The sequence below is a fragment of the Nipponia nippon genome, unplaced genomic scaffold (genome assembly GCF_047370975.1).
Source record: "Nipponia nippon isolate SJK-2023a ecotype South Korea unplaced genomic scaffold, ASM4737097v1 scaffold_9, whole genome shotgun sequence".
Classification (NCBI taxonomy): Eukaryota; Metazoa; Chordata; class Aves; order Pelecaniformes; family Threskiornithidae; genus Nipponia; species Nipponia nippon.
Window position 1 is genome coordinate 34,802,544 of NW_028262413.1, and position 24,941 is coordinate 34,827,484.

General features: G+C 36.3%; 1 protein-coding gene across 7 annotated transcripts in view; it reads right to left on the minus strand.

The window, feature by feature from the left end:
* Nucleotides 1-24,941, minus strand: part of UNC13C (unc-13 homolog C) — a 262,536-nt gene that overhangs the window by 99,558 nt on the left and 138,037 nt on the right. For all 7 annotated transcript variants that reach the window (XR_015701258.1, XR_015701259.1, XM_087743345.1 and 4 more), the window contains 4 exons: nucleotides 24,096-24,237; nucleotides 13,651-13,820; nucleotides 11,900-12,015; nucleotides 10,243-10,406 (listed from right to left, as the gene is read on the minus strand). Coding sequence is in view for 5 of the 7 variants with exons in the window: in XM_087743345.1 (XP_087599471.1) it covers nucleotides 10,243-10,406; nucleotides 11,900-12,015; nucleotides 13,651-13,820; nucleotides 24,096-24,237 (592 nt within the window). In the remaining 2 variants the exon portion in view is untranslated. The remainder of the gene's footprint in view (nucleotides 1-10,242; nucleotides 10,407-11,899; nucleotides 12,016-13,650; nucleotides 13,821-24,095; nucleotides 24,238-24,941) is intronic.

Genomic DNA, 24,941 nt, shown 5'->3' on the forward strand with positions numbered 1-24,941 from the left:
TGCCAAGTCCACCACTAAACCATGTCCCTAAGCACCACGTCTACCCTTCTTTTAAATACCTCCAGGGATGGAGACTCAACCACTTCCCTGGGCAGCCTGTTCCAATGCCTGACTACCCTTTTGGTGAAGAATTTTTTCCTAATATTCAATCTAAACCTCCCCTGGCACAACTTGAGCCCATTTCCTCTCGTCCTATCGCTTGTTACTTGTGAGAAGAGACCGACCCCCACCTCGCTACAGCCTCCTTTCAGGTAGTTGTAGAGAGTGATAAGGTCTGCCCTCAGCCTCCTCTTCTCCAGACTAAACAACCCCAGCTCCCTCAGCCGCTCCTTGTAGGACTTGTTCTCTAGACCCTTCACCAGCTTTGTTGCCCTTCTTTGGACATGCTCCAGCATCTTGAAGTCCTTCTTGAAGTGAGGGGCCTAAAACTGAACACAGTATTCGAGGTGCGGCCTCACCAGTGCCAAGTACAAGGGGACGATCACTTCCCTAGTCCTACTGGCCACACAATTTCTGATGCAAGCCAAGATGCTATTGGCTTTATTGGCCACCTGGGCACACTGCTGGCTCATATTCAGCTGGCTGTTAACCAGCACCACCAGGTCCTTTTCAGCCAGGCAGCTCTCCAGCCACTCCTCCCCCAGCCTGTAGCGTTGCATGGGGTTGTTGTGACCCAAGTGCAGGACCCGGCACTGAGCCTTTTGAATCTCATACAGTCGGCCTCGGCCCATCGATCCAGCCTGTCCAGGTCCCTCTGTAGAGCCTTCCTACCCTCCAGCAGATCAACACTCCCGCCCAGCTTGGTGTCGTCTGCAAACTTACTGAGGGTGCACTCGATCCTCTCCTCCAGATCATTGATAAAAATATTAAACAGGACTGGCCCCAATACTGAGCCCTGGGGAACACCACTTGTGACCAGCTGCCAACTGGATTTAACTCCATTCACCACCACTTTCTGGGCCCGGCCATCCAGTCAGTTTTTTACCCAGTGAAGAGTATACTCATCCAAGCCATGAGCAGCCAGTTTCTCCAGGAGAATGCTGTGGGAAACCTTGTCAAAGGCCTTACTAAAGTCCAGGCAGACAACATCCACAGCCTTTCCCTCATCCACTAAGTGGGTCAAAGGCACTTGTGAGAAGATCTGGCACTGAGCAGTTTCCTTCTGCAGTATGCAGAGCTGCATTGGTCAGAGTACAAATATGAGGGCTTATGCTTACATAATGTTGAATTCTACAGTAAAGAAAGGAAGAGGGGAAAGGAAGAAACTGCCACACAAGGTTGCATTGCAGAATATGAGTACAACTAGTCCCCAGGCTAAACATCATCTCCCTCAGGATGCCAGCATTTAGCCATTCCAACCTTTAGAACTTCCAACTGGAAGCATTTTTTTGAAAGTAAGAATTTGGGCTGAGTGCTGATCACAGACAAAATAACAGTGCGAAGTGGTTTTCTATTTGGTTTTGAATGCTTTTAACTCCCTGACTTGCTAGCAACTTTACTGTTTCACTTTTCTTGAAGAAACCAAAGACCATTACAGCTCACAGCACCTTGGGCAAGCAAATGTAAGAAAAACTCAACACTGACTTCCACCCACATCTGAGTGTATTAAATCAGCTCTGATTTTTAAGCAGTCTGCTTCATGGGAACTACAATTTATTAGGTGAAATTTTAACACTGCTGAATCAAGCGAGAACGTAATGTCAGGTCATTAAAAAAAAGGTAAACCTGTTGTCAATATACAGTATTTGAAGTGGGAAGTCATGTACAAGTAATTTACATTAAATTTTTTTAAAAAGTAAAAAATATTTTATGTATTCTCTTTGTTTTTTTAGAATACTAAAAAATGCAAAGATAATCTATGAATTAGAGTAGGTCATATGTTTTATTATTTTGCTAGTTCTTAAAGCTCAGAATCAGCAAAGCATTTAGATTTCTAACTTTAGTCAAATTCAAATTCTTAAATTGAAATTAAAATCGAGCCTCTAGAAATTAAAAGCCTAACCAATTTGCTGTACTGCACCAGCCAAAACCAGGGTTGTAATGTTGCAGCCCTGTTTACTTGTTCAAAATAACAGGAAATGCCTGCTTGTAACGTAGAAAGAGCTTGTAACATAAGAAAATATGAGAGAGACAAGATGGATGAAAGATCTAACACATGAGGAGAGTGACCACCACCATTGCAAAACATAAAATCTTTATTTCAAGATTTATAGTTAGGCAGGATTGGGAGGAAGGTGAAGGGACAAAGAGTAAATGTATAGAGATAGGAAAGAGACTGCGAGGGATTAGGCGGAGAAGCTGATGGTGAAAATGAGTATACAGTCAAACAGAAGAGGATGAAGAAACTCCAATCACTCTGGAGCTCTATATGTCTGAAGGTCCTGATTTGGCAGCATGCTCCTCTTAGCTGGAGTCTCTGGCTCCTCTCTACTGTTTCTCCTTAGGAGCATAAGGCAGAGCAGTGTGGCCCAGTGTGCTGGGCCTGAACCACCTGGGCCCTAGTGCCCATCCAAGAAAAAAAATTAACACAAGGTACAACTGAATTTGGTCCTGCTGAACTTAAGCCAAATACCCTAACCGCTGTCACTGCCCAAATAATCTTCCAACCACATCATTCAAGATTATTTACATCTTGTACTTGGGTTCCTGTTCCTAAAGATATAAAAAATGAGCTCTTTACACTTTCTTGCAAGCCTGCACACAAAATGACTCTACCTACGTTATGCTTTCTGATACCCTGTTATTGTCTCAGTGGTCCTCTAAATTCCTTCACTCTGAGACTTGCCTCATGCCTTGTGACTGACCGTGTTCACCATATTCCTGCTTTCTGATGTTCCAGGGCTGCAGAAACTTGCTTCTGCTGAAGCGACAAACTTATCTTTTTCAGGATCTCCCACACCACTGACTTAGTATATTTGCAGATGCCTTTTCATAACCCTTTGGGGTAATCTGCAGTTTCACATCTGCCAAACAACTCTTCCTTCTGTTAGCCTATATTTTTTTAAAAGCGAAATTGGGGGAACAGAGTGAGTCAGCAGAAGGCATCACATAAAGTCTCTCTTGCTTCTGCTTTTCCAGTACTCCCCCCTCAGTGCACAGACTCTTATTACAGATGCTCATCTACAGCTTCAGAAATGGGCCTAAAAAAATGCCCTGGGCTGTCAGCACCTCACATCACTCCAAACCAAGCCCTCTCCAATGCTTCCATTTACTTTGCAAATGAGCCATCTAAATTGCAATATTTACTTCAGAAATCTGTGTCAGGTTATGTTAAAAAGGAAGAAAATTCCAAAACTCCCCAAGTGTCCAGGCTCAGGAATCAGTCTTCATTAATGTACCTGATATCCATTCAGTACCTAGATATCAGAAACAGACATCATAAAATTATTGGCCAAACTGCTCTCCTCAACAGCCTTAGTCAATGAAACAGGCTACAGAACCTGTTAAGATATTTGAAATAGAATCAGCTACTTACAGTAAGGTAAACATGATGATAAACACATCCACCTATCACTATAGTTACATGATCACTATGGTCAACATAGGACAAATGTTTTGGACTCATCCTAGATGTAAAGTGTGTTTTAATTACCAGTGAGTGCTCAAAACATGTGTGTGATCTATAAATTAAAGCATTTTCCCATTTTTTTCTAAAAAAATAAAGCACAAGAGATGTATACCAACTGACCCTGTAATTGAAAAGCAATTGGCTGGAAAACTTCTAAAATTGTAATGTTCTAACTCTTTTGCATCTCACTCAAGATAAATCCTCTTATAATTTAAGTCATAATTCCCCAAGGAAAAAACAAGTCATTAATTATACATGTACAAATACCTAAAGAAAATCCCAGCACATATTCATATTTTGCTACTTTAAAGTATCATCCAAAGTCTCTGAAGTGTTAAGGACATAAGATTTCAAGAGGAGTGGATACTGAGATGAATCAAGCCCTTAATCCCACTCCAAAGCTAGGCTGAGGAGTTGAATAATTGCTGGATTTTCTAGCTTACCTGGCTGGGCAAAGACTGGACAAGAAGGCATCCAGCTGGGGATGGGAGGCAAGAGAGGCAGGCTCATATTAAAGAAAATCTAGGGCTACAGTCTTTGTATGTGGGGTCCCTCTGTATTTGCAGCCTTTCCAGGCCAAGCCAGGAGACCCACTTCATGGGCTTTCTCTAGCATTAGACTCTCTTTAAAGTACTTTCATGCTGCGTTTATTTACCACATAGTCTTGCACTGATGTGGTGATATATATTGATACTTAAAACTTGTATCATGTCATGGTAGTCATGTTCAAAGGGTTTTGCAAATATTTCTCAGCATTCCTGTAAGTTAGATCATTAAGTGCTATTATCTCCATTTTACAAAATTGAGAGAAATGGCTCAAATCTACGCAGCAAATCAATCACGTGGGCCAGGACTAGAACTCAGCATTCCCAGCTACGTGGCTTATAGGGATAATACTACCAAACCTTTCATTCATTGCCAGTACTTTTCAGAAGTGCTTTTAAGTGCCGCAATGTGAATCTGACGAAAGTGCAACACAGCTACCTACTCCTTAGGAAAATATTTCATTGTATGTCACATGTTTCCTATTAACTAGAAAAACAATTTCCTTGGTATAAAATACAATAATGATGTCAGGTGATTCTCAGCAGTTTCAGGTAACCTTTAAAGTTAATAGTAATCTCACCTGATCTATTCATCACACATTTTAAGAAATATATGTAGAGATGAGCAGAACTATTTTTTTAAAAATTGACACCAAAATAATTAACATACACTTTTACTGCTGACCTTTAATTTCCAAAAATCTTCTAGTGGACCTAAAGATCCTTAATGCACGAGGAACCCCAAGCTGCAGATAAGACGGCACTAATAACCCCACTGGCCTTAGAGTCATACCTATAACATATGCTCTGGTGAGGGGAGGAGGCAGACAAAAGGGGCAGTCAGCAGCAGTCACTATGTGAACAGCCATCAAGATTGTATCAATTGCCTGCAGGGAGCATGACAGATTGTGGAAAAAAAGTTTGGGTCAACCTTTTAAGTTGAGTGAGTGTCTTCTGCAATTTCTTCTAACAATTTCACGTTGAGATACCCAAGGCCTGGACTGAGCTCTTACCTTGAAAATAGACCCAAACTGTACTAATTTGTTGTGAGGAAAATTTAAACCTACTGATGTCATTTATTTATGTCTTTATTATATTACTACACCGTTCCACTTGTAATTCAGTGAAATCCACAGTAAAGCATCTGTGTCAAGTGACAGGTTATGTGAATTTTTGCTTCTCTCCTTCATTTAATTAAAATATGTAAAGTTCACACAGCCTATTAAGTTTATCCCATGCAATATGGGTCATGACTCTGAGAGTGCTGATAAGCCAGGTAAGAAAACTGCAAGCCACCTGGCTTCCTTCTGCTTGCTAAAATAAAGAAATCAAAGAGGAAACTTCCTTCCTTGTTTTTGTAGATCTCTGAAAACAGCAGCCAATAGCATGAGTTATTAACAATTTCTAACGGGCACGTGATATCACAGCAACCGTTGCTAAGTCTCACATATTTTAGAGTAATATTGCATTGTTTAAGCTAAAGTCACATGTCTAAAAGCAGGCCTGCTTGCTTCAACTTTCTTACTATGCAATTTCCTGACCAACATGCAGTGCCTGTGATTCTTTCAATCTTTCTGCTAGCATGAATCAGCAAAGAAAGAAGGCTAATTAACTGCTCAGTAAGCAAATGCTATCAATGAAAATTACTTTAATGGGTGATTTGTGTGCTTTTTGCAATGCAGCCACATTAATTGAAGACTAGCAGGAGAAGAAGATGGCATAGTTAATGCCCATTAACCCGCTGGAATGAGAACTATGTCGCTGATTTAGAAGCATTAGGTTCTACCTGTGGTGACTCTTGCCAGCAAGAACTGAAGATCTTAATAGAGCTTTTATTCCACTTGACTCCACTACACAGTAAATCCTGGATGCTGACATTATGTATAATTCCAGTGTCTAGTCAAACACTGTTTCAATACGTGCTCTGCTTTTTGCCTTCTAAAGAGAAATACGTTATGTTGAAAGATGAATGAGAAGAAGAAATTTTTTTTTCTTGGTGGTGGAGAGGTGGCTTAATATATGTAGGTAAATAAACTTCCAGTATGATTCCTTCAAGACATTGAATTTACAGCAGAAATCACCATCCATCACTGCAGCCATCAAAATAAAGGCCAGCTGGATCACTGAGCTGTTCTTCTGCTTTTGTTAATCTGTTTTATGTCATATCTATTTTCTTTCCTATTCTCTCACGCATATGTGCTTTGACTTCTGGGAGTATACACATATCATTCGGGTAGCTAACAGTGTCTATTTGGCTGCTATCCGTCACAAAAAAAAAATCTCTTCTGACCCATATAAGAATGGCTGTAATTGTCTTTCATTTCTTTTCCCAATACAGACTCCATGAGGAGTGGAGGAATATAATAATTTTAAGAAAGAAGAGTGGGTTACAGAGTCTATACAGTCAAGGCTTTCTAAAGAGCTGCAGTTACTGCAACACAACCAGGCTTTTCGTCGTATTTTGGTTTTGGGTGAATGGTTGATTTTCTATTCACGTGAAATCCACATCTGGTAACTTAAAAGCAGATTTCCTTGCTTAGGAACTGGGCAGTTGGAATCCATATCTTTAGAGTAAGACACCCCTTCTAAGTGGGCATCCTTTAGGGAAGAACTGTCTATATTTAGTCTTGCAAAAATGTGGTCGTCTCTGTCTCCAGCAACAGGTGCAATCACACTTGAATTAATTCTCTTTAAGTTTAATGAAAAAGGTCCCACTGGGGACAATGACTAAGGCAGATAAGTAACCATTTATGTGGTATCTTTTGGGTTGATATCCACATTCCAATAAGTCTTCAGTGGTGCACAGGTAATCTCCTGATCTAGAATCAAACACTGACTCACTCTTGACATGTTTTAAATCGCAGAAAATGCAGAATTTCTTTGCTGATGCTGGTTGAGAGAGGAGAAAAGCTTGAGCTTTATGTTTTCAGGACTTTTAGTTGGTCACCTATTGCACTGATTTTTCCATGAAGCAGTCAGGCACTGAAACAATAAACTGATCTAAATTCTTGTTTATCTTTGCTGGGCTGCCACAATTTTGGTTGATGAATGTACTCAGTGTATCTGGAAAATCAAGGCTATCCTTTTGAAATATTATTTCTGTGCTTTAAAGCAATAAATATAAATAAATATTAACTTGAGAGCCCGAAACAAATCATCTGGGTCTACTAGGAGGATCATAGATGACAGAGCCACCAGCATGAACCTGAAATGATAGACAAGTGGAGTTGTTTATTACCGTAGCAGAACAGGATGCCAAATTGTTCTAGGAAGTGGTACTTTGGGGAGGCTTAATTAGATTTACGTTGTGTTCAGAAATGCAGAATGGCATATGTTCCTACTTCAGCATATGCTGTCTACCCATACCTAAAGGGTCGAGACTGCCCCTCATTAACTGGCACTGAAACTTTATATAATAGGTAATTTTAACCCCGCAAACAAATATGAATTTTAAAAATTACATTCAGACAAAAAGAGCAACTCATTAGCAATACCCTAAAACTCACTTGAGTCTGATATAGTGCATAAGAAGCATGTGGATGCTCTCTGGGGTGTGGATCATGGGCTATGAAAGCATAGTCAGTTTTGCATTTACAAATGCAAACATTTTAATTTACAATGTTATCATGAGACATGCAATAGAAATATTCTGCAACTAGATTCTCGAGCTTAAAATGCTTACACAACATTCCTTTGGGCCAAGTGATTACATTCAAATTCTCTCTCTGTGTATGGTAGAAAATTGCTTTTCTTTTAGTAGGAGCACATCATTACCAAATGGAATCTGATCATTCTATTTTCCAATTCAAGAAGCTGTACTTTTTCTTCCAGCCATTAAAGTTGTTCCAGAAGAAAAAGGTGATCTCATAAACACAAATGAAGCCAACAGGTAACAGTCCAAAAGAAAATTCCCCATGACAGATCTAGTGTCTTCGCTAATATTCTCCTCAAATTCTGAATGCTCTTACTGAGAGACATGTCTGCAGATGAATCAGCAAAACAATGTATATGACTATATATTCTTCTCCAAGTATTATTTGAGATTACATTCATTATTGATTTTATTCCTAACTTAAACAGGATGGTGGCCTTAAACAGTATGTGGCCTGCCCCTCAAATAGGGATTGCTCATTATTAACATGCAACATTTTAAAATGTAAATGGACATGGGGGCAATGAAATCTTAGATTTTATTTCCTATGTAAATTACCTGTGACTACCAGTATCGAATTCACTTTGTTATTACGCCTGCCTTCAAATGCTTGGTTTGCAGTCACTAACAGCAAGGAAATTTGGTGGAAAATGTACAGAAAAAAGCAAGAACAAAAAGAGGACAAGCAAAAGTGGTCATTTAACTTAAAATAGCTTAGAATTTTTGAGTAAGGATTCCTGAAAAATGTGTTGCAGTACTTGCTCAGCTCCATGTTAGATGTTCAGACTAAATTTACTTCCTTTTCATGAATATCTGTATGTTATGTTATTTACTGGTATAAAAATAAAGCATCTTTATATATGAAAATATAACCTGTCCATTTCTAACACTGTTAAATGAAAAAGCTTTTTAAATACTCACATGTCAATTATATCACTATTTTTGCAATGCTGACTTTTGCTACATTTGAATTTCTAAAATCAGTTGCAAACTTTTTCTGGAAAATTTCAGAGTACTGGAATTCATCAAGACATGAAGGAAAAGAAACTTCAAAATTATTTTTCAGTTGAGGTTGTCCATCAAAAATACAGCCATGTTGTACTGAGATAACCAACTACTGGGGCTATAGTTGTGAGGGAACACTAATGCTAAATCAGTCTTGCTTTACTTCCTAAGGAAAACAGTAATAACAGCCCTCCCTTGGCATTAATACCTCTTGAGAATTAATCTCTCATAAAACCTTGAATTCTTTCTGATACATACAGCTGGAACAACTCTATCATTTTAGAGATTAACATTTTGGTAAAAATGGCTTACCAATATAAATGAAGTTATAAAACTATAATACTATACTAGTTAATAAGTAACATAACTTAATCAAGATGTAAAGACATACATGGCTAAAGAGGAGCTAAACATGAAAACCAAAATATTCATGAAACTCAATGCATGAGTTCCTCCATATGTAGTATAGATACACAATACCACAGGGGAACTGTCAAGCTTAATTAATTCTTCTGTGCAATGTTGTTTAAGGTCCTTGGAGGAAGAGCATTAAAAACATATATATTACAAATACATCCTCTACCTTTCTATTAGATGTACAGTACAATAATTCACAATGAGCTACATAAAGTGAAAGACATGTTCATTGCAATAGCAGATGGTGTCATTATATCCTGCAGCAAAAATAAAACTTCACGTTTATGTGCCTTCATACTTATATGATATTTTTTTTAGAATGTACTGTAAAGAGATGGAGGAAATGAGATACATGTTCTGATTAAAAATTCTATAATATCAGCTTTCTACAGGAAAATTTTTCTATATTTCTTATTTAGAGGACTCATTTGGAGTCCTCTGCTTTCCTACGGCTGCAGGAGGAGCAGAATATAGTCCTTTTCACTGGCAAACTTTTCACAGGACAAATTATGAATAAATGATAGAGCTCTTGTATCCCCAGGCCTCTAAGCTCAGTGGTGCTGTGTTCTAAAGTGATCAGACAGCTACTTTAGTACGGACAATGTAGTAACAGGTTCTAATTCCATTAAAAATGGTTTGCATGAATTATTTACATATACTATGGAAGTTTACTATGGTCATTGCTGGTGTTACATGATGATTTCTGTACTCCTGGAAAGGAGTACAGAGCTTGTGAAACCCTGTTCTACCATCCCAATCCCATCTGGAACAGTGGAAGCCTTTCTGATCCTTGCCACATATCAGTATCATAAAGATTAAGAAACACATTAGTGGTAATACCAGCAACAGTTTATAAAATGCTTATAATATATCTTAAATTCCATTGCAGATGAGAAGCACTTTGATGAGAATCAGATGGACAAAAATGATAACAAGAATTTTAAATCAAGAATAGGAATGAAATGGAGAATGAAAACATGAAGGCTTGGAACTCATTACTTCCCTCAAATACATTCTTGACAGTAGAATAGAAAACCAGACATAATAATACTTACGTCATAGCTTGATAAATATATTCAATTCCATAGCGCATCGCAAATTCATCTACAATTTCTTGTGCAGCATCATCAAAGTACACCTTCCAGGCTTCATCACCTCTCACTTCAGGGATTTTTACAACACCATTAGATTTAACTTCCGTCAAGTAATGGAATAGATTCTAAATGTAAGAAATGTTTCAAATAGGAATTTTTGGCTTTTAAGTGGCATTCTGAAAGTATAGCCTATGTAATAGTCATCAATATGTTCATTGTTAGTTTTTTTGTGTGGTTTTTTTTTTCCCAATTTTTTCTGAAGACTGGCACTAACTAGTCATAATTTGGTAAACAAAAAAACCCCAAGACTCTAAACACATTTTTTGTAATGGAACTCCAGTAGTGCAGGCTTATGATTCAGCACGTTGATCTATGTCCTTGATATAAGGTCATGTCACTTAACTGGCACAGAGAGACTGCAACATAAAATCATGCAGAAACTTTCTCTTCTCTATCATATGCCCTTGCTAATGAATGAAATCATGACGTTATAATGCTCACTACATAGTGCTTCAACTTTAATTAGATCTGTGACCAATAAATTTCAAATTCATTATTTAAGAACTGCAAGTTACAGGAAACCCATCAGAAATATTGCAGTAGCCTCTCAAGTAGTGAAAAGCATGCAATAAAGTTTAGGTTTAGCAACCTCTAGGACCAAAGCTAGTATTTAACTTGACGTTAATATCATAGAATGCTTCTCGGATTACCTAGCTCCATACGTATCCACAAACTCAGCAGCAGATTTAATTTCCTATTTTCAGTGACCAAAAAAAAAACCCCAAAACTTTGAAATAATTTCAGTTTTGCTAATTAGCCCGTAGCTGCCTTGTGGATTATCTTAAAGCAACAGAATTTTGCCATTTACTTCACAGGTCAAAACATTTGCAATATCAGATCAAAATCTATGAGCACAAATGCCCTGAACATTCAGTTTTACAAATGGTGAACAATGGCATTTTGTGGATACATATTAGTGCTGAACTTTCAGCTATATATTATCTATCAGCTTTCAGAAAGAACTTGTAGTTTTAGAATAGAACTACAATGTGGATCACTGTTTGAGGGAAGAGAAATCAAATACCAAGAAAATCTTTTGAAAGGCACACTGGTTTATCAGTGATGATTTTTTTCAACGTTGACAAAAGCAATCTAGATGATAGGAGAACCAAATGTTATATTGTCTGTGCTTCTCCTGTTTTCTCTTGCTCTCTCCAAAATATGAATTAATGTTGCAGGAAAGAAGTCCTTTAGAATTAATAGCTATATTTCTGTAATATACAGAAATGGTTGTATCTTCTTCATGTTAGCAAGCATGTATGTAGCGTCAAAATGCTAAAACAAAATACGGTACAGGGAGAATTTAGCTGCCTCCACCTCTTTTTTCTAGCTCCTACTGGGAGGAATGATCTGTTGGTGTTACACTGTTCTGCCTTTAACTCTGAACCTGATATGCCATCAGCAATACAAAGTGGGAAATCTAAAATAAACTTGTCCTGAGGTGTAGCAGCAGTTATTTGTTTCAGTGTTCTAATGTTCTGTAGCCTTTTTTCTTATCCATGCAACAACTGAATAGTAATTTCTGTATAGTGTGCTTTCTTCAACTTCTCCAACATACCTCATGTAGACAGGTGTACTGCACATGGTAGGGAGCAACTTTCTCCTCTCCTTTTATTTCGACATTGATTTTCAATCTAATGGCACCAGAGACAGCTGATTTATCTGTTCGCTTTTCTGAAGAGCAGAAAAATAATACATTAGTAACTACCAAGAATACATATATGTCATGTGAAAAGTTTTCATAAATCATTCTAGCTTAATAAGAATGTTTTTTAAAACCAGAAAGTCCTGCTGTTGAGAACAAGAGAATTTTTATTAACACCTCACATATGGTTCAGGCCATGAAGCAGAATATCGAAGTATGAAGAAAAGAATTTTTCTTATTTTATCTGCCAAATTCAAACCAGGCTGCACAGCGCTTCATTTAACACTTTTCCCTTTAAAATAGAAATTATTTCCATTTTCTGTCTGGTATCTGTACTAATTATTATTTTCATTTTTAATATTTTCCTTTAGTTATGAAGACTTTAGCAACAACCTGAACTACTATGTCTGAGAGAAACTCAAAATGTTCTTAGCAGAACTCAATTACAGAGCTAAGCTGAATCTTACAGAAGAAATTATATGAAGAACTTTGTTTACGCTATCTGTACTAGTCCGTTGAGTTGCTGTCACTCATTGTGGAGGCTACTCATCTTTGACTCCAGTTTTCACTTTTCCAATCCACTCTAGCAGTATAACTGCATCAAAAAGTATTACAATTTTTATGATTCTTTCACAAAGTGCTGTGATGTGAGTGGTGATGAACCGTACAATTAATAAGAATTGGTATTCCACAAATCCAATAGTTTTGTTTGAGTATTTCACTCCACTTTCCTCTGTATGATATGTCATACTGCAGTTGTGTCAATGTGTGTATGTATTAGAATAAAATACGCTGCTCTTTTTAGAATATTAGAATTAGCACAAGCCATTTTATTTCTTTTTAGATGCTAATTGGAATGTTTTCATTCTAGATTCCCCCTTTTGCAGATCATATAGCTTTTTAATGTTATTATTAAACTGCTTCCAGTCAAATAGGTTCAGCAAGATTTGCTTTAAAAATCCATTTCATAATAATTTTTATCACTATTTATATCAGTTTAAGTCACTGAAATTTTTGAAGGAATAAAATTCAGAATTCATAATGACCCAGTTATCTTACCTTTAAAAACATCTCATTATAAATATGAAATAAAGCAAGGCTTTCTTTTCTTTGTCAATAAGAAATCAAATAATTCCCTGACACATCTATATATGTCACTGGGAAATGAAACACTAGACAGGGAAACAAGGACTGTTGGTTAGGAAACAAATGCTCTACAATTTCAGAAAATTATGTCGCATAATTCACCCAAAGTTTTCACAGAGCAGGCAACCTAGATAAAAATGTTACTATCACATTTTTATTATCAAATATAGGAGATTAACTTTTAAAGGGCTACTCCAGAACATGTAATGCACCCAAAGAGATTTTTAGAATTAAAGAACAGTTGTATGCTTAGATTTAGATAAAGGAAAGATATTCAGAGACACACTTTTGTTGATTTATTTCTTGTTTAAAGAATGATACTTCTTAAGACCTTTCCAGACAAGAACATGCAGCCATTAAGGACAACAGAAAGCATCTTTCATTTTCATATCAACCTGTAATATTAAAGATTTTTAAAGTTGTATGTTGGTACTAAAGCTATATATTTTGAAGTGCCAAATCTACAGATGCTGAGATTCTGCCTAAATTTGTTTTAAAAAAATCAGTAAGAATCATACCTAAATTATACCATACATCCATTTCTCCACTCAGTGTTCTTACTTCAATGATTGTTTGGCCGAGGAAGTCATCTGATTCCTTTTTGAAATGTTGTTTTACTCTAGATTTGATGTCATCATCTTCATCCCATACTCTTACTTTTATTCTATCTGTAGAGTTATGGCATTCACTGTAAAAATAATAATAAAATACAAAATGTGAATGATACATAAGCTACATACATTTGTACTACTGTCTCATTCATTGTCCTCGAGTTCCATACACTTGCTTAACTGCATAAAGTGACAGAATACAAACAACTTGCAAAACATTCAGTGGAATAAAAGGCCATACCACATTGCCAGGGAATAAACTACAATTATATATATATAAGAGGAAGTAAAGAGATTAACTTGACTGAATTATATACACATATGGATTGTATTTAGGAATGTCATGAACTCATGATTAAAATCATTGATTAATTTACAACGTGTACTTCTTGATGCTATTATTTAACAAATATCTCAGGAAAGATACAGTTAGATCAGGTTTATTCATTTTGGAATGCTACGTAGTACGCACAGTAGACCACAATAGTAGTAGCCTAGAATGTTAAAGTACAAAAAGTGAGAAAATCTTAAAGAATATTTCCAAGTACATGGCAGAAAGTCTTTGAAAAAACCTAACAAGTATGCACAAACATCACAGCAAGACAAGACAGGCAATCAGAAAAACCTAGGGAAATAAGTAGCTGCTTTCTTTAAAAGATACATTACTTTTCTCCAAGACCTCCATTCCCTGGTAAGAAGGAGTAGGGACAGACTGCCATACACTAAAAAATTACTTTCAAATTTAAGTGGTTTACTAATCCCTCATGAGTTGAGTGGATTTGAGAAACTACTATATGTATGAGAGAGTGAGGTGGCTTCACTTGCAATCTGCAGATTTCCCAGTGGATAAAATTTTTTACTCCCAGCTCCATCCTGCATATATTTGCACAGAAATGCAAAAGAAACTCTACTGCTGCTTATTCCTATAAGCCACAATGAGGACTGCTTACTATTGTTCAGTGTGAACTTTTGGTGACTTTATTGGAATATCCTAACATTGATTGCAGAAGTCTGTGGTAGTGAAAAACTTTCTGATGACATTTAGTGGCTAGTACAGACTAGACATCTGTTACAAGCCATGCCATACACATGCATCCGTACTAACCAGGTTTTTTTATGTCCCTTCAGTAATACAACAAAAATATTTGAAATATTATGAATCTTTGGTTATCTTTAAATATAGCTTTAAAGTGTAGCAGCAAATTTTCATCTTCAGCAAGGTCTTAGTTTGACACTAGACTAAGGTTTCTTACTTGAATTCTATTCCAAGCACTATCACTGCTCAGTGATCTGTCTCAGCGTTTCCAGCATTAAAACAGTAATACTATAACTTATCTCCCAACTGGCACCCCTCAGGGGTGTTCTAAGAATTAATTAGTGGTGGTAATGGGCTTTGGAAGTATAAAGTGCTTTAAATGGTATTATTACTGTCAAGGCCAATCAGTCACTAAAAATGGCATGCACAGCTTTTACTCTGCCTTACTGTGACATCATTCAGTATCACAGAAATGCTTGTGTCTGTCTGTATTCCAAATTTTAACATTGCAGATATTTCTGGTAATTAAAACCCGCATTGTTCTGTGATTAGCAAAACTAATGAAGCCTGGTTTCCTTTTGTCTTATGACTGGCTTCCCTGATATCTAACAAATTGGAATCACCTACTGAATCTTCTCCCATAATTGGGATTTTCATAAATTACCCCTTCGTATGGACTCCCTGGTGTCTATTACGGGGTGAGCTCATATGAGGACACTCTTAGGATCTCATCTCTGTCTGACCACCTATTTTCATAGAACACAATGGATGTAGTATTAGGCAATGTGTGAAAGTTCTCTGACCAACCATAAAATTCAAAAGGTATTGGCAAGGACATATAAAATACAGGAAGACACAGATGGATCAAATAAACATCTTTGCCTTACGAAACTAGGCTAAACCCAGAAACCATTTAATTTTCCTAAAATGTAGTCCTGAATTACCGCTTAACATTGCTAGAGTCCTGAATTGCATTTAGCTGTGCACCCAATAGAAATATTAAATAGGGGATTTCTACAGTAGCATAGGGAGATCCACCACTGGTGAGGCATTTATGTGACCCTCATCACCATATCTGTGCTACTAGTAGAAATCTTGTTCCTGCTTTGCTTCTCAGGGACATGCTGCATATAAAAATTCATTAAATGGTACTTCAGTACAAATATCATATTTTTATTCTCCTGAGACAACACCAATTTCCTTCTAATGTACACTTAGCTGATTAAGGAATATTTATTCAGATGATCAGGACGACTGCACTTTTCCCTGATATCCTCATTTGTCTCTCCCACATCTTTTTCTCCTTTAATCTTAGGTCAGTGAAACATGGTGAGACCTATCACAACCAATGGGTTTACTCACATGTTCATCTTCGTGTCTAAACCTTCAGCTCTGCTACATGTTTGTAATGTTCCTGTACAAGACCCCAAAACTAGCATAGATTTGTCATGCAAGAATGGAAGGGTGGATGAACACGTATTTCTACTGGCCTGCCCTGTGGCAGTGAGATGGCAGGGAAATTTATTATTAAAGTTACAAAGCTGCCTCTGCATGATTCCACTTACCTGCCCAGCCTCTGGGAAACAGCACTATATAATGAGATGCACATTCTGCTTTAGTCACTAGTAACATCTGTGCAGAAGCTCTGTGGCTTTGCAAAAAGCATTGGGTGGGATTCCTACTTCTGCTTACTCTGTCCAGGAAAATCAGTCCAGGGAATTCAAGGCAAAGGCAACATATGCTATTTTCAGTGTTCGTCTTCTAGCCACTCTGCTTTATATGCTCAGTAAAAGTGTTCACTAAGGTGTGATACAGGAAGGTGAAAAGTGAATCGTTCTTTACCACACAGAGAATGAAGATACTGATGCTTTTGAAAAGCTGCAGTATGTTCAGAGATGCTAGACAGAAGAGACAGTTTTAATATCAACTATCTGGTGATGCTACATTACTTCTGCATTTACAGAATGTGCACAGACATGAAATAATCCTCACAGCATTCCTGCTTATTCTAATGGCTAGAGCAATAAAAAAATGTAACAATAAACTATCTTTACTATAGTAGGCCCATGTAAATTTACTATTAGGTGCACTGGCATGACCTGATTGCACACCTCATCTAAGAGATCTGCACCCAGTGTTAAAATAACAACTAATTGATACCATGCTACTTTCAGTAAGGAAATAAATGCAAATGAATGAAGTAGCTGGTAAAGAATGTATGGAGACTAATTTCCCACTCTGTCAAAATGAAATACATTCACTATAACAGCATTCTTTCCTTGTAGTCTTCAGTAAAAACCCTTACATCCACTAATAAATTGGCATACTCTGAAGAGTTAGTATAGGTAGAGAGGGTTTTTTTTTTTCCCCTGCTCTAAAGAAGTGTTATTTCTATAACTTAAAGAAAATAATTTTTCCAATAAAATACACTGTCTTGGTGAAATTCTGTAAGCAATCAGCAGACAAATTTAGGCTATGCCTGAGATGTAGAAAATGAACTTGACTGACAAGCTTTTGCAACAGCTTTGCCTGCTCAAATGTGCCTCCTATTTCACACATTTTGTAGCTTACTATTTTTTTTCTAAATCAACTTTTATCCAATCATTTCACAAATGAGTAGTCTAAAAATCAAACATGCATGATTTTTAATCAGAGCTGCAAAGAAGTGGAGAAAAATCTTTCCTGTCATAATAAGACAGACATATCTGTTTAGAACTGGTCTTGTATTCCCTGAGCACTCAGCAAACTAATTCAAGAGTAGATAGCTAGTGGTAGAAAAGCTTTGAAGAACTTGTACTCTAATAGGAAACTTTTCAGTGCCACAGATAATGACCAGGTTCTTTTTAAAAAATATCCTCAAAAGTGACAGAACAAAGAAATGTAAAAAAGGGAAGATTTATACTATTCTTACTCCAATTTTATAGCTGGGATAATGATTCACAGACAGATTAAATCACTCTACAAGTATCTTCCTTACTTCTCTCTCATAGTGTCCATTCCTCCTTTTCAAAATGGATTTAGCCTTTTTTTTTTCTCCTGAAGCACTAGCATGCCTTTTTATTTCCAACAGTGGTTATAAAAAAATTAGCGAAGTGTGAGATAAGTTTCTTCTATAAACATTCTCTCTGCTCTCCAATGAGGATTTTCAAGATCCAAATAATATTCACCTACATAACTTTCCAGAAATGTCAAATCCAGAGCCAACATGACTTGCCAGAGTTCCAGAGAAGTCACTCTGATTGCTGATGCACAAAGCTGAAGATCTTTTAATTTGTTTTCAATAGGCTACCTCAGCTGAAGACTGCCAGCCTGCCTATGTAAGAGCACTTCCTGAAGAATCACTCTGTGGTCTACTGTAATTGAAGTACATAACCTTTGGTTTTTGCTGTGCTTTGTTTTTAGTTTCTTTCTCTGATAGCTTCTATTTCTGTTTAGCCTGTTACAAAAGTACCCCAATGCTTTTTGGACATACACTCATTAAGGCAAGTAAAGAAGACATGACACATACCACTTTGTGATACTAACTATAGATACACTTATTATTCATATCATTATTTCAGATGCATATTCCTTTAGCTGTAGCCCATTAGACCTTAGAAGTCTTCCACAAACTAAAGGAATAGATTTTGGAGGACAGTATTTTGTTCTTTTAAGTGCTATATTAATTCAGTGAGTCAACATTGACATAATTGGAAAACAGATAAAAATCAAGATGCCGCTTGACTGCATGAACTATGTATGTGAAAAAGTAGTTCAAAACATAGCACAGATTAAAAAAAAACCATAGCAAATGACAGATCATTGCTTTTTGTAAACCCCCTTACAATCAAGCATAAGGAATACATTTTGTATAACAGGTAATGCGCATAAAACAATCCAAGAGCTGAACCTTGCTAAATTCTTAATTTTATTCTCTTATATGAAAATATCTTGGATGCCATATGGTCTAGATGAAGAATGGAATGTGATAACAGAGATTTTGTCCTAAAAGTATAAAGAAACCACACAGTCATGGAAGACAGTAGTAGAATGAAGTTCAGGAAGCCATTTATTGCTATTATTACCCTCATGTTTATCATTATTGCCATTACTGCAATCCAGAACCAGACACATCCATGGCATGGCTATGAGAAGTCTGTCCACTCTGTTCTTAAGTGTTCAGAGATAGCTCTATAGACTCTCAGGAAATCTATCTATTCCAGTATTCAGTAACCCCGCTGCTGGCAAACTTTTTCTGCAGTCTGATTTGAGCCTCTCTAAATGGAATTTGTGCCTATTACTTCTTGTTCTACTATAACAGTAAGCATAGAAAATAGATTATTCCTTTCCTCTTTGCAGGAGAAAGGATGCGTTTAAAGACATCCTTACCTCCGCTACTTGTCTCTTCTCTAGTCTGGACAATCCCAATTCTTTAACAGTGTGGTCAGAGGCCATACTTTCTGATAAAGTAGAATGAGACTAATTATGCCTTTTCTTGCATTAGTTTACTCTGTCATAACAAAAAGAGAGTCGTATAAAATTAACCTGTATTGACAGCAGCTTGAAAAAAAAGACTCAGACCAAACATGCTGTTCTGTGAAATGGAAAAACATTATTGCTGAACAATTTATCATTTGAATTCGTTCTTCGAGGTGTTCTGCTCTCTTGTTTTGGGCTGAGGCTCTGAGATACAGTTATTTTAATTAGTAGGAAGTCTCTCAGAGACTTGGCTGCTTATTGAAGAATTTTTAAAATGGATAAATCCAGTAAACTAATTTGCAGGTTTCCGTTACCTAATTGGTTTTGTGTAATATAATTCTCTGTTATATACTCTTGTTTATAAAACAATCCTTAAGCTGTTTCAACAATTTCCATAAGACTGTGTTTAGGTATCACTGGAAACTGGAACACCATTTAAACAGTTAACCAATTCTGTTGTCTTCAGGTAGAATAAAGATTAAACTTTTTACAAGTCAGTTCAATTGATCAAGAATGTATAAAATGACAGTAGGAAAGGACTTTGGTAAGGTCCTCTTGTTGTATTTATTTCCTACACATGGCTGCTTATACTAAGTATTGTTTTAAATGAATCGACAAATCATTTCTTTGCAGTATAAATAAACTGTGCGAGTGCTACTCTTCAAGGTAATTCTAAGGAAAGAACATCCACAGCTGGATACCTGAAATAGCTGCCAGAAATTTTCACTTCATCAGAAAATCTAGACTGAAATATCTGAAATATGAAGCAGTTGAACAGCTGCTCTGACCAACACAGAGACTCTTATCATGGTCTCTAATCTACATCAATGCTGTTTGGTGCTAGAGGATACTTTTTCCCGGTATTATCTGCTAAAATATATAGCAGTAAGAGTCCTCAGCAACATTCTAGCTTGTTTGAACAAATAGGGTTTGTTGTTTTTTTTTTTTTTCACTGCAAGCAATTGTAAATCTTCTCTCTATTAGATTTTATGTCTGCATTGATATTTTCAGTATATCACCAGGAAATCATCAAGAATATCAGAAATCAGACAAATTCTAACAGTTTAGTGATGACCATTACATTGGCCAGGTGGTAATCATAGTCTTCAAAAAACCCTTCTCAGTGGTCTAATTTAAATCAATTAGATCAAATGTTTTCATGCACTGAAACGAGTAATAGATATCCAATGAAGCTATTTATCAGAGCCATATGGTGGCCTAGTGATAGCCAAAATAGAAAGAATAAGTAATGTAAAATAATAATCCAGTTATATGAAAGACTTCTGTATTATACAACTGTATCTGAGGTGTTAATGAGTGGTCAGAGAAAACATGATACCTGCAAGGCAATTTGGAGATGCGTGCTTGCTAGACAACTCTACCAGAAAAAAGCAGATTTCCGTATCTCAGCAATCAACTGTTGGAAACAGTCAAGAAAAGAATGAGAGCGGAAAAGAGTTTTATTATAGCGTATAGATCTAAAAGTTTGTACAAAGCTGAAACTATACAGCCAAAATATCTCTTCCTTGTAACTAAAAAATAAAAATGCAGTCCCTTTTTGCATATCCGATGCCACGCTCAACCAAGAGAAGGAAGGTGACAGACAGCTGCAAGATTCTTCCTTTGCTCTGTCATTGAAAAAACTCTCCTATCACTGATGTTTTATTGAAAAAATAAAAACTGCTCTGCTATCTCCTTTCTAATAACGCCAATAGAAAGTATCAAAGCCTTTACCACCTATATTGCATGAATTAAAGGAACATCTCTTGGCCTATTTACTTCTTTACCTTGTGTAAAAACAAACAAACAAACAAACAAACCCCACATTTCAAGGAAGGATGTATTCTTCCTCTGATAGTCTTGGTTTTTTACCAAGATGCGTGCAGCTCTATGTAAGCTCTACTTTAGTTATGGTTTATGAATTCTCATGTTAAAATCTATGCCGGTATCCCATGGTCATTTAGCAGAGGGTTACATTATGTTTTGTTAGAAACATTTACTCTCTGCTTACCATACAATCATAATAGGGTTATGCGTGATTCTGCAAACTAGAACACTGCCCTCACTCTATCTGCTATGACAGAGCAGATGCACAGTGGGGATCCAATGTTTTTTCCAAGTCCTTGTTTTGAAACAGATGGGGAGATTTAAATTAATGTTTTGGTATTATGAGTAAATACATGATTGTAACATTTTGAGATATACTTTATTTCTGCAATTTATCATTTAGGAGTTATAATGATGATTAAGATTTGATTTTAAATAGGACTATCAAATATCACTAGTAGAGCCTAATTTAAATGAAACTTCCTGAGTCAATGAAATAGTTATATTGATCTACTTTAGATTTAATCTTGTGGTTAAACATTTATAGTTTATTTAATACACTAGAAATTCTCATATACTTTCAATGGAAATCTAATGCATTAAATAGGTTAGGGAGATAACTATTTTAGAAAGTACAAGTGCTATAAAAATGACTGAAAATGTATTCAGTTCAAAGCAGTTACTCAGGAGATTTATGCTATAGCAGGGTTTGGGGTTTTTTTTATTAATGTTATTGCTAGAGCAGCAGATGATAGTAATACCTAGTGCTGGGTGAAAAAAAAAAATATTATTTTCAAGTTTCCAGGGATTTTATGGCAGCCCTGCTCACATCTTTGGGAAAATATATTTAAAACTTCATACCAAATTTGCTGAATTGCTCATCCAACTTTTGACACTGTGGAACTCATCCAATTAAATGCAAGAAAGGAATTATCTCCTACCTTTGGTTACTCACAGTCATTCAATGAGGTATGACACTTCAACTGTTACTGCAGTAACACAAATAACTTGAAATGAGAACATGATCTGTATATGGGAAGCCTGTAAAACTTTTCTGAGTGTGTGTTTTCTCTGAATTAACTATTCATTTTTAGTACTGGCCTTTGAATCTGTGAAACGAATGGGCAGACATTGTTTAATATAGTTGGATTACCTAGAAGGTAACCTCTCATGTCATGACACTGCACCTTCTTGAAGAAAACAGAGCTCTATTTCAAATGCCAAGCCCCAACAGAAATTGTTTCTGTGGTTTATGTAGACAGGAATAATGACAACTGATGTCTTCCTTACAGAAGGAAAGAAATGTATGAAGAAACTAAACAATATTATAGCCTGAAGACAATTATTTTACATTGTGGTGAGTGGTTACTTTGAAATTGTCTGTTGCATATGATGACTAGATATTCTGAATCTTGACCGGGCAGTCTGCAGGATCCTGAGCTGTTTAGCTGCTGCTTTGTAAATTCAGGGTATGCGTGCTTGCTAGACAACTCTGCCAGAAAAAAGCAGATTTCTGTATTTCAGCAATCAACTGTTGGAAACAGTCAAGAAAAGAATGAGAGTGGAAAAGAGTTTTATTATGGTGTATAGATCTAAAAGTAAATTCAGATAAAAATGACACATCATTTTTATCATCAATGATACAAGGTTTCATCAAGCTGTATCAAATTAACATCCAGTTTTGAATGGCACTATTAGGCATAAACATATTAGACTTTTATAATGTAGTACCAAAACGTTAGACTATTATAATGTGTCAACAGTTTGCATAATTCTCAGTAAGAATGCAAATAAAACCGTTGTATTTAACAAGCACTGAAACTGCATATTGTAAGAAGTTATTACTATAATTTCTTTTCATAATTTACTATACTAGTGTTTCCACACAGCTTCCATAAAATACCTACTAACTTCATACGATAATACTGTGGTAGGTGCTTTCAGGGCAGACTGGAACTTTTCTGAACAATTTAAAAAATCTGCCTAAATAAACAGGTCTCTCTCACTTAAAATTTTCCAAAGAAAATCTAGGGTTTATATTAGCCTTTCACAATCCTTAATTGACTCTAACAATAGTAGTTAAGTGCACATCATATACGGCAGCACATAATAATCAACCTGAGAAAAGAATAAATGCCGAAATACTTTTGCTACATGTAGAGGAATAACACTGAGCAAATTGTTGCTATTATCAGATTGGTCACATTCTCAGTCAGGAATGTGTTGTATCCTACGGCAATACTTTCAGGAAAGGAATTGTATAGTACCTGTGAATTGGCATTTCCTGCACTGTAACATGTCTTTCTGAAAGAAGTTCTAGGAACATTGCCAGAACTAGAACTGGCATGAAATCATATTCAAACCTTAGTCAACATATTGCAGACTGAAACATCTACTTTGCAGTCAGGGTTGAACTTCTGTGATATATTGACAACAAACTATACCATACTTAGTTCAGAGGTTGTGGCCAAAGAAAGGAGACGCAAGGATTGTACCATACTCTCCACATCAGACCTCTGGACAACACTCAGTCTTGGAAAGGACAGACATTACAAACAGCCCAGCCCAGAGCCTGAAGCATACCAGTTACTATCAAACTCCCCAGTTTCACCCAGGAGAATCGTTAATGTCGAGTAAAAACGCATTTAACTTGCATGGTCAGTATCTGAGACATAGGAAGGTATTTATAATGCCAACATTTGGTATGTAAGGTCAAAGTCTGAAAACTGTTACTTAAGTTCCCTAAAAAATCAGAATAAATAGACACCACCGATAGATCCCCCAAAAGACATAATTATGAGCTTTATAACTACTATACGATAAAGTCACCACAAACTTCTATGCTCTTTCCATTCAGAACTTGCTAAGTTATTACTGCTATGAATATGTAATGGTTGGACTCAACCTTAATGATTCTATGATTCTATGTACAGTATAGACAATAAATATTTTCAAATTTCAAACTTGGTAGCATTATATTACCTAAATGTAAATTAAAAAAGCAAGAAACAACAGTATCTTCTGTACTTACAAATAGAATTTTTCATCCCATACTGGATTCAAGTTTCCAAAAATAGTCTTTGTTCTACGCTTTGTTTTGCCAACTTGCACAGTAACATATGGGTCACTTGAACCTGTTTTGTCCTTAGCCTGTAAGCCCTGAGCACAAAGAACTGCAACAAAAGGAGAGAAATATGCTTTAGCCCTCATAGCCTTCATTGCCAAGAAATAAATGAGACAGTGACAACAGCAACAGGAAACAAAACACTCAAACTCAGGGCTCCTGAAGCAAAGCTTTCAGGATTAATTTTCCCAGTGTCTGTTACTCAGGAGATAGACAAGTCTTGTCTAACTACCCTTCTGGACTGTATAAAATTTACAAATATGGTTTAATAGAGTAATAAATTTAAAGACTCACTACAGAGCACAAAATAAATACTTTTCTTGTCATTCGTAATTCAGACACTCTCCTCAAACTTTGGTTTAATCAGCATGACAAGTAATATAACTTGGCTTGAGTCTAATAATTCCTAAAATTTCCATTTCCCCCCAAAAATAAAAAAATAGATAGTGATTTCCAAAGATCCAAAACAGAATTTCCAACATAAAGCCTCCAAATTTCAAAAATCTGCCCTGTGGATTATGAAACTAAACATGAGCGGCATGGTTATGACTTTGTCATTTGTTTTCCTCGTGTGAGAGATGAACCATGAGGATTTTCAGAATACTTTCTATTCTATCACAGACAGGGTGACAGTTCAGATCAATTATCATTAACTGTTTATTTATTTGTCAGCCTTTCTGACAGTTAATGTGGGTGTATAGTTAGCATATAGGCATTTTGTGGCAAATATAAATACACACAATTTGATTTTCC